At 38.7% G+C, this 18578-nt stretch overlaps 1 protein-coding gene across 1 annotated transcript; it reads left to right on the top strand.

Annotated features, from left to right (window-relative positions):
• The first annotated feature begins 11469 nt into the window (after nt 1–11469).
• LOC103445272 (transcriptional elongation regulator MINIYO) lies at nt 11470–18578 on the top strand. The gene is given in 13 exon segments (XM_017335350.3): nt 11470–11761; nt 11938–12485; nt 12487–12797; nt 13093–13187; nt 13389–13573; nt 13792–13897; nt 14070–14330; nt 14913–15101; nt 15240–15667; nt 15669–17464; nt 17467–17525; nt 17716–17925; nt 18219–18578. Coding segments are annotated over 13 exon segments (4602 nt in total). The 5' UTR covers nt 11470–11539; the 3' UTR covers nt 18411–18578.

The raw sequence follows: 18578 nt of genomic DNA, 5'->3' as shown, positions 1-18578 counted from the left end.
GTGTTCTAGGTCGTTTTCAGTCAAATCCCTGGACTTCTCACTGGACTGCAGCAAAGAAAGTACTGAGGTACTTAAAAAGAACAAGGAACCTTGCATTGGTATACCAGCAAGTTGAGAATTTGGAAATGGTGGCTTATTCAGATTCAGACTTGGCAGGTTGTGTTGATGATAGAAAATCTACAAGTGGATATGTTTTTCTTCTTGCTGCTGGTGCAATTTAGTGGAAAAGCTTCAAGCAAAAGGTGATTGGTTCTTCAACTATGGAGGCTGAATTTATTGGTTGTTACACTGCCACCAAACAAGCAATCTAGTTAAGGAACTTCATAATGAGACTGAAGGTTGTAGACTCAGTTGAGAAACCTATAACCATTTACTATGACAACAAGGCTGCAATCTTCTTTTCTAGAAACAACAAGAGGTCCGTTGCTTGCAGATTAATGGACATTAAGTATTTACATGTGAGGGATGAAGTTTGAAAAAGGGCTGATCAACATAGTTCACATTGGAACTGATTTTATAAGAGCAGATCCAATGACTAAGGGCTTACTAGTGGGAGTGTTCAAGAAACACATCTACAACATAGGAATGCGAAAGGATTTTGATTCTGTTAATAAGTGGGAGTAGTAAACCCATTTGATTTTGTTAATAAGTGGGAGTAGTAAACCCATAGCTAGTTCTGGTTCCTTTCGCTTAATTGAATGCTTTTATAATGTTTTGTTCTCATGTTATGTTATGATAATAATATGAGCCATACTTTTGTATGAGGCTCAGTTTAGGAGTTGAATTATGTTTATCAACCTGAAACTTTTGAATTTTGTCAAACAACAAGTGCTTATGGTGTAGGTACCTGTAATCATAAAGTGCACACGTAGAAGAGATTACATATTGTATTTATGATTCAGTATTCGAAGCTATAAGTGACAAGTTGTTAGAGGGTAATTGCAGCTTTTGGGGACTTGTGATCACCTTAGTCTTAGCCTATGTAATATCATTCTTCTTGAACACTCAAGTGGGAGAATGTAAGATGTGAGTGTCAAGAAGAATGAGTCCTTGTCGTTGACAAACTGATAGCTCAGTGTATGAGTTATCATGTTAAGGAATTTCCGATCCTACTTGGCTAAGATTAAGAGTCATAATAACATGCAATTATATTCACGTAACCCAATCAAGAATTGACAAGAGTTCAAAACTTATTAGGACTATATCAGAAACTCTAATTTGTTTGGAATATCCGAGGTATCAATTAATAGGCCTGATATCAAGGGATTATGGATATATATAAGGAGGTCCCTGCACTCGCAGCACAGTCTTTTTTTTAGCGAACCCTATTCTAGCTGGACTATTGACTGCTGAGTGTAGAAGATCTTTGGTCTTTCCTTGTAGCAATGTTGAGTTCTTCGTCTTCAGGTAAGTCTAATATGTTTACGTATGCATGTCATATTTGGTAAAATATATTTTCATTTCACACTTTAATAAAGTTACAGTTTAGGTGTATATATACAACAAACTAACATAGTATCTTAACCACTAAGCTAACAGCTAAGAAGATACATTTACAATATTGCCCTTTATATCCCCCCGCAAACTGAACTTAGGTTGTCGAAGTTGAAGTTTGTCACGAAGGAAGAGGAAACGAAGCTTGGACAGAGACTTGGTGCAGATATCGGCTACTTGGTCTTGAGTGCAGACAAAATGGACAGAGATTTGCTTGGCAAGGACCTTTTCCCTAATGTAATGATAGTCGATTTCTACATGCTTTGTCCAAGCATGAAAGACAGGATTTTTTGCTAGAGATATAGCGGAAATATTGTCACACCAAAGATGAGGGGTGGTAGGTAAGCAGTAGCCAATATCCGATAGTAATTGATAGAGCCAGGTGATTTCAGATGCAGTATTAGCAAGAGAGCGGTACTCTACTTCGGTGGAAGAGCGAGCAACAGTCGGTTGCTTCTTAGCACTCCAGCTAATCAAAGAGTTACCAAAATAGACACAGTAACCTCCAGTGGACCGGCGGTCAAAAGCACAGCCAGCCCAATCAGCGTCCGAGAAGGCAGTGAGAGTTTTGGGTTTGAAAACACCAGATTTGGACCGGGTTTGCATCGGATGGATGTTAGAAGGTTGAAGAGAAGTGGAAGGAACGGAATCTGGAACAAGCATTACAGAACTGGAGGGAATAGGTGGGGAAGGGTTATGGGAGAAGGGGGATGGGGAAATGGAAGGGGAACGAGGGAAAGAGGGGGAAATACTAGAGGAAGAAGAAAGAGGAAAAGTAAAAGTAAGGATTGATGGAAGAGATGAGGTAGACCTAGGAGGCAGGGATGAGGGTGAAGGTGGTATGGTGGAGATATGATGGAATGGAAAACTGGATTCATTGAAGATGACATGTCGGGAAATATATACTCGGTGAGTTGCAGGGTCAAGACATCTATAGCCCTTGTGATTTAAACTGTATCCAAGAAAGACACAGGCTCTGCTTTTAGGATCCAGCTTCGAGGAAGTATAAGGCTTAAGCCAGGGGAAGCAAGCACAACCAAAAACCTTGAGAAGGGCATAATTCGGAGCTCGATGATATAGAGATTCCCAAGGAGACTGCCTGGATGCAGTAGGCAATCGGTTGATAAGATAGATGGCAGTGTTGAAAGCTTCCACCCAATAGATGTGGGGTACTTTGGAAGCTGTCAAAAGAGTGCGAGCAGTTTCAACCAAGTGACGATGCTTGCGCTCGGCACACCCATTTTGTTCGGGTGTGTGGGGGCAGGTAAGTTGATGATGAATGCCATGAGTAGCCAAGAATTGAGAGAAACTAGTGCTCAAGTACTCTCATCCGGAATCAGATCTCAAAGTAATAATTTTTGTACACAGAGAATTTTCAACCAGAGATTTGTATTCCATAAAAGTGGACAGTACATCAGATTTGCATTTCAAAGGATAAAACCAGGAGTACCTAGTAAAGTCATCCACAAAAATGATGTAATACCGAAAACCTTGAGAAGAAGCTTGAGGAGAGGGTCCCCAAACATCCGTGTAGACAAGTTCTAGAGGTTTGCTAGTTGTACAAGAAGTGGATACAAAAGGAAGCTTGGAGCTTTTAGCCAATGCACAATCTGAGCAGAATGACTTAGTTACATGAGCTAAAACAGGAATACAAGATTGAGAAGTAAGTTTATGAAGAATCTTGACAGATGGGTGACCCAATCTTTGATGCCAAACATCCGTAGAAGCTTTAGCAGTGGCGGTGAGAGCCTTATGATTGCCAGTTGCAGATGAGGAAAAATGGAAAGGATAGAACCCTTGCTGAACAGGTCATTTAAAACGCATCCTCCCCGAAGAAAGATCATTCACAGTGAAGTGAGAGGGATAAAGATGCAATGAACAGTGATTATCAAGTAAAAATTGATTTGCAGAGAGAAGGTTATGTTTCAAAGCAGGCACATAAATAACTTTATTGAGATTGAAAGCACTAGTAAAAGTATGCAAAGTAGTAGAACCAGAATGAGTGATAGGCAAACCTTTGCCATCACCAATATACACTTGTTCTGGACCTGTGTATGCTTCAGGATTTTGCAGAGTGGAATAGGAGTTGGTCATGTGGGATGTTGCTCCAGAATCGACAATCCAAGTAGGATTGGATGAAGAAGCAGTAGCAACCATCGCTGCAGGAGAGGATTTTCCACCATAAGCCCGATTAAGGCGATGAGGACAATCACATGCTTCATGATTAAGTTGATGACAAATCTGACAGGGATGTTTCTTGGTGTAGGAAGAAAAATTGTTGCGACCTCCACGATTAGAACGTGAATTATTGCCACGATTAGGAAAAGATCTCGGATTGTTAGAGGATCGGTAATTGCCACGATTGAAAGGACCGCGATTATGAGAGCGATCCACTCCATGACTTGGATGACTGAAGGTAGAAGGAGAATGAGCCACAAAAGCCTGAGAGTTAAGACTGGATACAGGAAGAGGAAGAATGCCAGCAGAGGTGTGAAGAGCCTGAAAAGAAGACATCTCAGAGATACTTTTCTTGCGAATGGCTAATTGAATCTCCTTGCTAAGAAGCAAGCCATGTAATTCATCAATTGTTGTAGATCCGAGACGAAATTGAATAGCATCAACAAACGAATCATACTCAGGGGGAAGACCGTGGAGAGTGACAGAGATCAGATCGGAATCTTCAACCGGAGAGCCGGCACTGGCAAGAGCATCAGCAATTGCCTCAATTTGCTGGAGATACTGAGCAGCAGATGAAGTTCATTTTGAAAGATTACGAAGTCGAGAGCGTAGCTCATGAATATGAGACTGAGAGGCCGTGGCAAGGCGAGATTCCAATTTCGCCCAAAGATCGCGAGCCGAATTCACACCAACAGTGTAGGGAATGAGGGAATCCGAGAGCGTGGAGTTGAGCCAGATGAGAATATTCTGGTCATTTTCATACCAAGAAACATAAGCAGGATTAAGAATGCGATTTCCTGAGGAATCAAGAAGAAATTGAACCGGCGCCGCCATAGATCCATCAATGTGACCAGTCAGATTGTATCGGCGAAAAATTGGAGCAAAGAGAGCGCTCCAAGTCAAGTAATTGGTGGTGGTGAGCTTGATTGGCACCATGGATCCAATATTTTGGATTGTGATGGAGGTAGAATTTGAAGAATTAGGGTTCGAAGATCCAGTCGGAAGAAAGAGATGCTGATTCCGATGAAAGAGATGCCATTGGCAAATAGATGAGGAAGAAAGAGAGCACGAACAAAGATCTTCAACCACGATCTTCAACCACGAGCGAAGAATCGAGCAAGAACGCAGAAAGAAGAAGCAGGAGAAAGGAGGATCGAAGAACGAGAGTCGTTAGACAGAGAAGGCGATTGATACCATATTTGGTAAAATATATTTTCATTTCACACTTTAATAAAGTTACAGTTTAGGTGTATATATACAAAAAACTAACATAGTATCTTAACCACTAAGCTAACAGCTAAGAAGATACATTTACAATATTGCCCTCTATATGTCACTGTACGTGTGTGATTCTATACATGCAGTGTTTTAACTTCCAACATGCAAATGTTGAAAGTTTTAAGATGTCTAGGTTAAAGGTGATTTTAAGTTTGTTATTGATATTATTTTGAGCAAGTGCAGAACATCTTGACAAGTGAAGAATATTATCAAGAAAATCAGATTACTTGCATGATCATTTCTTCTATATTTTGTGTCATGTCTTTCGAGGCAAAGTATCTTGCTGATGTTATTAACAACGTTAGGTACTCCGTTCATGATACTTTTATTTGGAAATGGTCTTTATCCATAATTGTTAGAAATGTTTTTCTCTTCGATTATACTAGAAGTGGTTATACTTGAGGTTTCTCTATTTGAATGAATTTATTTTTCCGCTAAAGAAGGTTGAGGAATGAAAGTATGACTAATTAGTAGTGTTCTTAATTTGTATTTATTATAAAATTATTTATAGATAATATATAATTGACACTTTACACATTCAAGTTGTTAGATTTAGAGTTTTTGAGTTTGTGCGCAAAGTAGTGTTTTCTTAATAATAGTAAGAAATTAAAGATTAATAGCAAGAAATTAAAGATTGATAGTTGTGTTTTCTTAATCAATTTAATTACAAGGTTTTTTTTGGCGATTTATGTGTTATTTTGGCGCACAAACTACGTTTGTTGTTTATATTTCATTTCAGTTTTATTTGATGTTCTTATTCAAACTTTTCAAGGCAAGATTTTTTCATTCAATTTAATATATTAACTTCTCATTAATAGTGAACCCAAAACATTTCAAATTACTTTGATTGGACACACAAATTGCCTTGATATTCACCATTCTCATCTCCACTGAGGTCTTGTTTCGCAGTTTGGACTGTAATGACTATTTCAGTCGAATAGGATAAATAATCATCGGATAGTGCTGATTAAATTAGTTGGATGTTTGGTGCAATATCGGACTAATAACTGTATTATATATATTGTGTTTGGTACTATACCGAACAAGGAAAAAAAAAAGAGAAAAAACAAAAAATTGATAATTCCTTATTTGTTTGTTGAATTTTTTTTTTCAAATTTATACCTATTGAAAAACACACAAATGTATATAAAAGTCTCATTTGGTAGCTCGGACTATACTGACTATTTTAGTTGGATAGGATAAATAGCCACCGGATAGTACTGACAAAATGTAACATCTCACATTGCCCAGGGAAGTGGATCCTCTAAGCCTTATATGTATATTCTCATCTCTACCTAGCATGATGCCTTTAGAGAGCTCACTGGCTTCGAAGTTCATTGTTAAGCGAGTTCGTGCGAGAGCAATCTCAGGATGAGTGACCTACTGGGAAGTTCTCGTGTGAGTTCCCATAAACAAAACCTTGATGGCGTGGTCGGGGCCCAAAGCGGACAATATCGTGCTACAATGGAGTCGAGCCCGGGATGTGGTGGGGGATCGGGCTGGGATGTGACACTAAATTAGTCTGGCGTTTGGTGCAGTATCAGACTAACAATCGTATTATTTATACTGTATTTGGTATTATACCAGATAAGAGGAATTCAACGTATTATTACTTTTAAGATAAAAATGGATGATTAATGGAAAAAAGGGAAATTTTTTTTACACTTACTAAAATTCACAACCACCAGATGGACCAAATTTAAAAATAAAAAAAAAAATCTTCTTTTATTTAAATCAAGTTACTTAAAACAAAATTAAAAAAATATATATTGAAATCCTCTTCAGTCTTCCCCAGGTCTCTCCGCCGCACCGCCCACCAACCTCACTCCCCAATCCCTACAGTTCTTAGCCCAAAGAGGCATTGCTTGAAATGCACAGTCAAGCAGATCTTACCCCTATATACATCTTAAACTAATCCAAAAAATACCCAGAAACTAAGGAAAGTAGGGGTGTAGTCAAATAAGGATTTAGAATGATTTTAAAAGATTTTAAAAGACTTTAGAATCTTGGTATAGTCAACTAGGATTTTACAAGATTTTAAAAGAATCCTTTCAAATACAGAGGTATTCAATTAAATAATTTTAAAAGACTTTAGAATCTTGATATAGTCAACTAGGATTTTAAAGGATTTTTATAGAGTCCATGCAAATCTATAGGTATTAAAAAATTCATAGATTTTGAAAGATTTCCTTCAATAAAAGATTTTGTGGGATTTGAGAAGGAATGGTAAGCATAACAAAATCATACCTCCACCTCTTGGATTTCTTTTCAACCTCTCACTTTCTTTCTCTCTCCCCACTGCAACTCCAGCTTTCTTTCACAATCTCTATTTTTTCCGAGAAACCCATCCTTCCTTCCTTCTAACGTCTCAGCCACCCACCCCATCCTCTCAATATACAATCCATATTCCATTATATAGAATCGTATAAAAAAGATACCAAAGTTGATCATACCTTTGGAGATAGGACTGGAAGAAGGCGAGAAAGGGGGTGTGGATAATTGAAGGGTTTGAGTTTCATTTGCTGATGGACTCCATTTTTCCTACCTTTGCAACATCCATTCTTCTCTCTCAAATTTGTTGATGGACTCCTTCATTTTTCCTATCTTTGCAGCATCCATTCCTTTCCCTCTCTCTCGAATAAGAGGAATCACTTTTTAGAAAAATTTAAAAGCGGAAAGTGCTTTCATGAATGGATGATTATGGTGGAAGGTTTCTGCCGTGGAGGACCATGGACATGGAGGATAAGGGTTACTTAGTTGGGAGAATTGGGCACAGTTCTTCATTCACTTTCAAGTTTAATCTTATTTTTTTATTTAAAAATAAATTTTAAAATGGCAAGAATCTCTCTCAAAATCCATTCAAATCTTTAATCAAAGTCCATAAGAATCCTTTTAAATCTTAATCAAAATCCACAACAATTCTAAAAAATCCATTTGAAAGTTGTAAGGATTCTACAATCCTTTGAAATCTGTCACCTAAATAAATCTTTTAAAATCCTGTGAAATCCAAATTGACTACACCTAAATCACAATCAGAAAGCAAAAAAAAGGAAACAGGTAAAATCATAAAACCCACATGAAATCTTTCCGAATTTTCAAATCCTATCATCGATTCCAAGTCAAGGTTCTAAAACCCAGATGAAATCTTTTTGAATTTGTGTAGTGGTGGTGTGATTGGTCTCTCTATGGGCATTTGAAATTAAACAAAAAAAATGGCAATGTGAAGAACAGAGCCAGGGAGATCAGCGCCGGTCAGGGAGGACAAAGTCGGCGGGAGAACAAAGCTAAACGGGGGAGACGGCGAGAACATAGCCAGCCAGAGGAGACGGGAGAATGTAATCGGCGAGAGAAGGAAACGGCAAGGGAAGCGAGAGAGAGCCTAGTTCGGAGAGAGAAGGGACCCGACTAAATTATACACTCTTTTTGGACGGGTCTATTAAGAGGGTGTGTACCGTATAAAATAAGAGGATTGAATTAAATTAGTCTGGTCCAATTTAATACGAGAGTGCACCAAATATCCGATTCCGTATTAATAATCCTATCCGGTATACGATGTACTAAACGATGCTTGATAGAAGAATAATGAACTTTAGAGTCCGGACATCAAAATTGAAATGTTAATGAAGTCCGGCAACAACCTCACAACTCACAAGGCAAATTATCTTCACCGCAGGAAGCAAATGCCCAGGACTTGTCCCCCTCCTCCCCTGCTTCGCGCCCCTCTTTCACACACACACGAACAAATACAAAATCTAAATCTGAAACAATAATCAATTGAAAAACATAAAAAGCAACAAAAAAAACATAAAAATTCAATGTTGAATTTTTCAATTTGTCTTAAATTTTCAGATTTGAAATAAATGAGAAACCCTAATTTTAATTAAAAAAAACCAAGATTACAAATCAATTGAAATGGGGATAATAATACTGTTAGTTTGATTTATTATATAAATCAAGCAAGAAAAAACATGAAGTTGCAAGAAAATTTGAGAGATGGAAGAATGAAAGAGAGGGGGAGGAAGATAGATAGATAGAGAGAAACTGTGTGCAAGAAAGAACATAGAGAAGAAGAACAATTTCTGGAGTTCAGACTCCAAGACGATGGAACGGAGGAAGAATTCACGAACGCCCATGCGATGGAAGAAGGAAGTAATTCAAGAAGCATAGTGTTGTTCTCCCGACTAATTATCCATGGGCTTTGGGTGGGATAATTAAGCAGGCCTGGAGCGCACTAAAGTAGTGGCCCCGAAGATTTAGTCCGAGTACTAAAATGATACATCACACCCCAAACACCGTATTCGCATTATATAGTATTATCCGTGTGTAATACAGCATGCCAAACGAGGCCTTAGGGTTGTATGTAGCTTCACTAAAGTTGTTGAATTTTTAATTAAATTGGAAAGATAGGGAGTCAAGAGTTTAGCATGCGCTTGCTATCTCAACCAAGGCCTTAAACATTGAAAAGAAAAAAAAAATGGAGCTACTATGTCGAGGTCAATCCTCAACATCGAACTTGACATTTTTAGCCAAAATGGTCTTTGAGATTTGTATAACTATTTCCTTTGGTTCCTGAAATTTGAAATCGATATAATTGATCCCTGAGTTTGTCTACAATCAATTATTTTGGTCATTTCGTGAAAAATCTAAATAAAATAAGGATAAAATGAAAAAAATACCCTTAATTTTTGTCAAATCATTTTGCCCTATTGTTTATTATATTGAGGGTAATTTTGTCATTGGATCATTATTTAACATAATTTTTAACTGAATGATCAAAATAATTGATAGTGGACAATCTTAGAGATTACTCCTATTGATTTAAAATCTTAGGAATCAAAGTTAAAAGTTAGACAAATCTCAGAAACTATATTGACTAAAAAACCTTCAATTATTGACAATAAAACATCATTACAATCATTCGTTAGATTCTCGTCAAACAGTATGAGCAACATTCGATTTTTTTTTTCTGATAAATTGTTAATTGTTTAACCCCTTCATTTTGTTTTCTTATCATCATTTTATTTAGGGTTAATCTATGTTTACTACCCTAAAGTTTTGTGGTTTTCAACATTTGGTATATGAAGTTTTTTTCATCCCAGAGTCATACCTCAAGTCTTAAATTTGGAACAGTTTCATACATCCGTTAAGCTTTCCATTAGAACTTCTGTTGACGTGGCACCCACGTGGACAATAACTGAGCGCCACGTGTCAATATGGGTCCACTTTAATATTAAGAAACTAAAAAAATACAAAAAATCCCCTACCCGTCTTCTACCTCCCCCAACCCCCTCCTTCCTTTCTTCCCTTTGCAACCCGTCTTCTACCTAAAAGCAAAAATCCCAACTCGATGCCCAAATTATCATTTTGAAGGATTGGAAGACGGAAGGGTTGCTGGGCTTGATCGCCGGAGAATGCACACTTTCCCACTTCGGACTAGGTCTCCCTTATCTTCTCCACTACGAAACCCTCGTTCTCAGCCTTCTTCGTCTTCTACTTCCGCCACCATTGCTTCACCTTTTTGCTTAGCCTTCTTCATCTTCCCTGCAATTTCCTTCGAATCCTTACCCTCGCCCATCTTGAACTCCAAATTTGCATCTGCATGCAAATTCAAAACCCTAGCTTCGTTTCCACCATTGTCCTTATCTCCATATCTCAATTTGACATGGAACTTTCTCGGCACTCATTTGCGGTCGTCGTCGATGTTAAAGAGCTTGGACAGAGTGTTCCAGGCCCTGACATTGCACAACTTGCGCCGGGTCGGGTCCGGGGCGTTGGTCGATGATGATTCGGGTCTTGTTCTGGAACACAACTTGCTTCTCTGGAGCTCATACCCATAATGGGGGTTATGGGTCGAGGGTTCTTGATAAGCGGCGACGACGGAGTCAAGGCCTGCGAGGCATTCGTTGAGGCAGGGGGCACATAAACCGGTTATGGGTTTGGTAGAGTGGCGTTGAGGTGGAGGGATGGATCATAGGAGTGAGGGAGTGAGGGAGTGAGGGTGCAGAGGATATGGGTTTGGTAGGGTGGCGGTGAGGTGGAGGGAAGGATCAGAGGAGTGAGGGTGCATATGAGAGAATGAAGGGAGAATGGAGGGAAGGTTGGGAGAAGTAGGAGATAACCCAAGTTTTATTTATTTATAATTTTTATTATTGTGTATTTTTTTAATTTTTTATTATTAAAGTTGACCTGTATTGACACGTGACGCTAAGTTATTGTCCACGTGGGCACCATGTCATCAGTTAACAGAAGCTCTAACGGAAAACTTAACTGATGTATGAAACTGTTCCAAATTTAAGACTTGAGGTATGACTCTGGGATGAAAAAAATTTCATATACAAAATGTTGAAAACCACAAAACTTCATAGTAGTAAACAAAGATTAACCCTTTTATTTAAGAATATAATAGAAGCTATTCATATTTATTGAAAAATTCGGTTAAATAATCTTTTTCATTTAATTCCAAAGAATAAAAATAAATCAAATTGCTAACTTGTGTGTATTCTCCAAGACTTGCTGGTTAATATATTAAATTGAGCCCGCCCAAATTTCCAGCCCTACTTTCTGAGAGTTGAGAGTGAAGCTCATAGCCATGGCGAAGGAAAGCACCAAAGCAAGCGGTCCAGCCAAGAGGAAGCCGAAGGTCATATTTGGCACCAAAGCACTTCAGACGAGCGACGGCGATGGAGCTTCGAGCTTAGTCGGTGGCATAGTCGAGAAAGGTATTTCCGATATGCCGCTGTCGGGCCCCACTCCACCGCCTCGGCCGACGGTTCTTCCTTTCCCCGTCGCTCGCCACCGTTCCGCCGGCCCTGTAAGCCCTGCAAGATTGTTACTATGATCACCACTGTGAAAAGTTTAAAATTTGATAATTTGGTCACATAGGTGAAAAATTTTGATTTTTTTGTTTGGTTGATAAGAAAGTTTGATAATTTAGGGAAAATGGTGAATATATACATGAATTGTGATTGGTTTTGGTTGATTTTACAGCATTGGGGTCCGGTGAATAGTAAATTGGGTGGTGAGGAGGATGGTGGTGAAGGGGATGATGAGGATGATGAAGATGTTATGGACTTCGAACACATCAGGGATTTCGCTATACGGGTTGAGAGGAAGAAGAAGAAGGATATGGACTTCAGTAAGTGGGCAGAGAAGGAGCTTGATGATAATAGCTCAAGAACTTTAAGGGAAACAATGGAATTTAGTACTAGAAAAATTGAGTCAAATAAATTGCTTTCCCGGCAAAAGAATGAACATGTATCTGCATTGGGTAACTTGAAGATTGAACAAGAATTTGTGTTGGGTAACTCGAAGAGCGAACAAGAATCTGTGTTGGGTAACTCGAAGAGTGAACAAGAATCTGTGTTTAACAACATGGAAATTGAAGCGGACATGAATGCAAATTCCATGCCTGATAATATTCGAAATGAACAAGGGGAATCTGTGTCACTTGAGGCTCAGATTGATGAAGAGAACCATGCACGGTTGCAAGGGATGTCTGCAGATGAGATTGAAGAAGCACAGGCGGAGATCATGGGGAGACCCTGCATTGCTCCAAGTACTCAAACGGAGGGGTGAAGAGAAATTGAGGAAGCAAAGAAGCCCCAGCTCAGATAACAATGAACCAAAAGCTTCCTCTAGCTCTCACAGTGGGCCGTCTCATGTGGCTACAAAAATTACTTCAAACGATACACAAACTTCAGTTAAGGATAGATTGGAGCAGAATTCAGGCAAAGCCAGTGGCAGTTTGTGGAATGCTTGGAGTGAGAGAGTCCAGGCAGTTAGGGACTTAAGGTTTTCCTTGGATGGAACTGTTATTATAAATGGCTTCCACCAGATATCTCAGAGTAGTAAGTTTTAATGCTTGTTTATATGATTTTTCGGCAGAAGCTAATTTTCTTTTTCGTTCCATATTTGAAGAGATCATGGTCTCCTCATCACTCCTGTTTTGTTTTCTATTTTTACTGTTTTATATTCTCCAAACATGGGACATAGTTTTGTAGTTGAATTTTCTCTTACTATGAAATTTGTAGCATCGGTAATTTTTATTTGTATGGGAAGCACAACTGCACTGAATGATATTACTTTTAAAATGATGAATATACCTCAATAGAGCATCAGGTAAAATTTTCTCCCATTGTACAGGTAATTTATCCGAGCGTGACTACCTGCGTACTGAGGGGGATCCCGGTGCTGCTGGTTATACAATTAAAGAAGCAGTGTCTCTTACTAGGAGTGTGGTAAGGTTATATTCTTGATTGCTACAATAGTACACCAACTGTTTTGATAATGTAATTTTTTTAATTTCTCTAAATTTGATGATATACTATGTCCATGACCGTGGGTCTATTATATTATGTGTCAAATCTTGTTGCTACTGGTAAAGTTTGCGTCCTGATTTCAATTATCCTGTTTTACCATATGCTGTTTGGTGGTTTTAGATTCCTGGACAGAGGACGCTGGCTTTGCATTTCCTTTCAACTGTGCTTGATAAGGCATTACAAAATATTCAAGCACAAGATCAGTTTATTGGAAAAGATACTAGTAAACTCGACAAATCTGCTGACTGGGAAGCCGTTTGGGCTTATGCACTTGGCCCAGAACCTGAGCTTATTTTATCTCTTAGGTGAATAATATCTGGATCCTTATGTTCCAAAATTTTGTTGAAACCAGCCATACCTAAAGTGTCCGCCTTCATCTTGTAAACTTACTCTTATGTTCGATTGTTTTGTGGTGTTATTGCATACTAGTTGATATTGCAAACACGATTATGCCATCTTTCTGATTATATGAGTTTTTTTTTTAACTGGATATTGTTGCAATTTAATCTCTAATTTATTGTAGGATATGTCTCGATGATAACCACAATAATGTAGTTCTGGCTTGTGCCAAAGTTCTTCACCGCATATTAAGCTGTGATGTGAATGAGAGCTTCTTTGACGTCTCAGAGGTAGGGTTTTCTTTTCTGTTCTTATTACTATTCTAATCGTGCAACCGATATCTACAGCTGTGGCAATAGGCTCATGATTTGGTAATACGTTTCTTTGTTCTTTTTCTACTTTTATGAAGTTTATAATCTATCAGTTTTTTATTACTTCAAGCTTAATATATTCTGCTCTCAGAAAATAGCAACCCTGCATATGGATATATTTACTGCCCCTGTATTCAGAAGCAAACCAGAGATTGATGTTGGTTTCCTTCGTGGTGGATTTTGGAAGTACAATGCCAAGCCATCTAATATATTTGCTCTTGATGAGGAAATTATTAATGATGAGACTGAAGGGAAAGGTACCATTCAGGATGATGTTGTAGTTGCTGGACAAGATTTTGTGGCAGGTTTGGTGCGGATGGGAATCCTTCCACGGCTTCGCTATGTTTTGGAGGTTAGTCCTTTATTTTCTTTCTTCAGGACAACTATAAGAGCTATGCAGGGATTTGACAATCACTCAAGCTTCCCAAGATTTATAATAGAGAACCAAATACTAATCTAAATTCAGACCCTCACCTCCTTCCTTCGTAGTGGGACTTTGACGTTCATTGCATGTCTTTAATCTTTTGTTAGTTGATGTAGAGAGTTTGTTTAATGTTACTAAATTGCACAGCATCTTTAACATTAAACATGAGTGTAACACATTAGAAAGCGCAAGTGCCAAGCTTGAAGGATTCCTAAAGTCTTAACACAAGGTTATTGGTGTGTCATGTGTGTACGCATACATTTTTTTGTTCACAATTTGTTTCTGATTCTTCTATCAAGGTAACGAGGGCTGAACTACATTCTTAGTTCCCATTGTTCGATGGATGTAAATGTTGGTTTGTGGTATATGACAGAACACAGATTCAACAATTAATAGTGTTAAAAATATAGTAAGATGCTGCTAGAAAAGTTTTATACTGAAGGACTTTTTAGGAACTTGAGGAAAGATCTGCAATTTCCTCCTAAAGTGTATTGTTTTATGTGGTTTCAGTCAGACCCTTTGGCAGCTTTGGAAGAATACACAATCTCTATACTTATTGCAATTGCAAGGCATTCCCCAAAATGTGCGGTTGCAATCATGAATTGTGAAAGGCTTCTTGAAACAATTATCAGCAGATTTATTGCAAAAGACACTGTAGATATCCAGCCTTCTAAAATAAAGTCTGTTAGACTTCTAAAGGTAAGCAGTTTCTGTACAACTTTTATGTCCAATTGTCTTGCATGTTTTGTTCCTGATGAACTATTATAAGGGAATTATGCCTGCATTTAATTCTGGATAAAACTAATACTTTTATCCTTATTTTTGTGTATATAAAAGGTGTTGGCTCAATCTAATCGGAAGAACTGTGTTGCTTTTATAAAGAATGGGACTTTCCAAACTATGACATGGCATTTGTATCAATCTATTTCCTTCCTTGATAACTGGGTAAAATCTGGAAAGGAAAACTGTAAACTTTCTTCGGCTTTGAAGGTTGAACAACTGCGTTTTTGGAAGGTTTTTATTCAGCATGGCTATTGCGTGTCATACTTCTCAGATATTTTCCGTAACTTGTGCTTGTGGCTGAACGCACCTACAATTGAAAAACTTATTGAGAATGATGTACTTGGTGAATTTGCATCCATCTCTGCTGAGGGATACCTTGTTCTGGAGGCTTTGGCTAGACGGCTCCCAAGTCTGTTCTCACAGATGCGTCTGAGCAATGAAATCTCTGAGCATTCTGGTTACGGAACTGAATTCTGGTCTTGGTCCGATGGTTGATATAGCTCTAAAGTGGATAGTTTTGAAGAATGATCCCAGCATATGCAAGTTCTTTGAGAGAGAAAATGGAAGTCGTGGTGGTCTTACTGCCCAGGATTTATCAGTCACTTCCTTGTTATGGGTGTATTCAGCTGTAGTACACATGCTTTTCAGAGTGCTTGAAAGAGTGATACCAGATGATTCTGTCCACTCACTTGAAAGTGGTGGTCATGTGCCATGGCTTCCAGAGTTTGTTCCTAAAGTGGGACTTGAAATGATTAAAAATGGGTTTATGGGCCATTCAGATACTCTTGATGCAAAATATGGAATAGATCCCAAGGGTGATGGCTCTTTCATTGAGAAACTGTGCCATTTGAGAAATCTGGGTAGCTGCGAAACATCATTAGCTTCTGTATGTTGCTTACAGGGGTTGGTGGGGATTATTGTTAGCATCGATAAATTGATAGTGTTAGCCAGGACAGGCGTCCAAACACCTCCCCAAAATTACACTTCATCAAGAGAAGAGAAAATACTTAAGGACGGTTTACTTAAGTGGTCCTTGGTTGAATTGAGAACTGTGCAAAATACTTTTATGAAGTTAGTTGCTTCTGAGTGGCCCCGTGTGCAGTCCATTGAGATGTTTGGCAGGGGAGGACCTGCTCCCGGGGTGGGAGTTGGCTGGGGTGCCTCTGGTGGAGGATATTGGTCTGGTACTGTTTTGTTATCACAGGCAGATGCAAGATTTCTCGTTTACTTACTTGAAACTTGGAAGCTTGTGTCCAATTTTGATAGCCCCACAGAAGAAGAAATGACTTTTACTATGCTGGCAATTAATTCGTCTTTAGTAGTATGTGTAGGTGCTGGACCAACAGACAGGACTTATGTGACAAAGGCGTTAAACATTTTGCTTGATGTATCGGTTCTTAAGTATCTTGATCTCTGTATTCGACGTTTTCTTTCCTCAAATGGGGGAATGAAACTGTTTGATTGGGATTATAAAGAAGAGGATTACCTACTCTTTAGTAAAACATTAGCTTCTCATTTCAGCGACAGATGGTTATCTGTAAAGAAAAAGCTCAAAGATAGTGATGGCATGAAATCCTCTGATAGTAAATCACTGAAAAAGGGTAAAGCTTCCCTCAATACCATATACGAGGAATCGGACACACCACCTATGATCAGTCAAAATTGCACATCTTTAGTTGCAGAGTGGGCTCACCAGAGACTGCCACTACCCATTTCCTGGTTTCTCAGTCCAATCTCGACCCTTTGTGATAGCAAGCATGCTGGTCTTAAGAAGTTCTCCAATGTACAAGACCTCATGCAGGATCAAGGTGATTTTCTTGGAGTTGCCAAATCTGGGCTTTTCTTCCTTTTGGGTATTGAAGCACTGTCCAGTTTCTTACCAGTTGACGTCCCATCCCCAGTTAATAGTGTTTCGTTGGTTTGGAAATTGCATTCTCTATCTGTGATCTTACTCGTTGGAATGGGTGTGGTTGAGGAGGAGAAGAGTAGGGTTGTTTTTGAAGCTTTACAAGATCTCTATGGGAATCTTGTTCATCAGGCAAGGCCGTCTACCTTATTGCCAGAACCTAGAAACGAAAACAACCTGGACGTTCTGGCATTCCAATCAGAGGTTCACGAGAGTTACTCAGTATTTATTGAAACTCTTGTGGATCAGTTTTCTGCCGTATCTTATGGTGATTTGATATATGGCCGGCAAGTTGCAGTTTATCTGCATCGTTGTGTGGAAGCTCCTGTGCGTCTTGCTGCCTGGAATACACTAACCAACTCTCGTGTTCTTGAACTTTGCCACCTCTTGAGAAATGCTTTACTGATGCAGAGGGGTACCTTGAACCTGCTGAGGTACTCTGATTAGTCATTGACTTGTACGTGCTATTCAGTATTTACTTGATATGAGAATTGAGTGATTTGTTATTTAGTTTTGAGTTTTGAGTGGTGTGTGCGAGATAAAAATCATAATAATGAGAATGAAAATTAGTGGCCTTATTACGACAAAGGTGATAAAAATTTATCAAATCTGGTGCTTGTGCAGGATAATCCGGGTATTTTGGAGGCGTACGTTAAGTCATGGACTTCTGGTGCCCTCGATAGGGCTGCAAGTCGAGGATCACTTGCGTATAAACTGGTTATCCACCACCTTTCGGCTTTCATTTTCAACTCTTACACTGGTGACAAGCTATTGCTTAGGAATAAGCTTTCAAGGTCTCTTTTGCGGGACTACTCTCTGAAGCAGCAACATGAGGTATGCATATTTTTCTTACAATCGTTAAAACTCTTCGTGATTATCTTGCAGTAAGTCTGCCTAGAGAGTAGGTTGTGTCTAGCAAGTGGGTGAAACATAAATGTACAAAATATGCCTTCTTACACTGAATGTATAGCATGAATGTTCATTCAGAACTCCCTGTGTGTTGAAAATGATTATGGACTGTGCCGTATTATGATACTATAAATACGTAATTCCATAATAACTATTCATATCAAAACTGCTTTCTAACTTTGAGAGAGAATCTAATGCAATGTGGAATGTAATCGCAGGCTATGATGCTGAACCTTATTCAATATAACAAGCCATCTATACCGCATGAGACCAAGCACGAGGATGGAGTGCCTGTGGGGAATGACGTTGAGAAGAGGCTCGAGTTACTGAACGAAACTTGTGAATTAAATTCCTCACTTTTAGCTGCTGTGGAGAAGATAAAGTCATCCTTAAAGAACAATCTGTCGTGAGCAATTCTGCACTTCGTATGCTTTTTTTTTTGTATGTGAGAAAGAGAGGCCGGCTAGGTCAATCAAATGTTTTTGCATCGATTGATCAATTTTCTAACTTGTAGACCACTGAACTAAAACTCCGGCAACTTCTGTACATAATAAAGTTAACAGGAATTCTTTTGACAA

Source organism: Malus domestica, chromosome 05, assembly GCF_042453785.1.
Source record: "Malus domestica chromosome 05, GDT2T_hap1".
NCBI lineage: Eukaryota > Viridiplantae > Streptophyta > Magnoliopsida > Rosales > Rosaceae > Malus > Malus domestica.
This window is presented reverse-complemented; position numbering and strand designations above follow the sequence as displayed.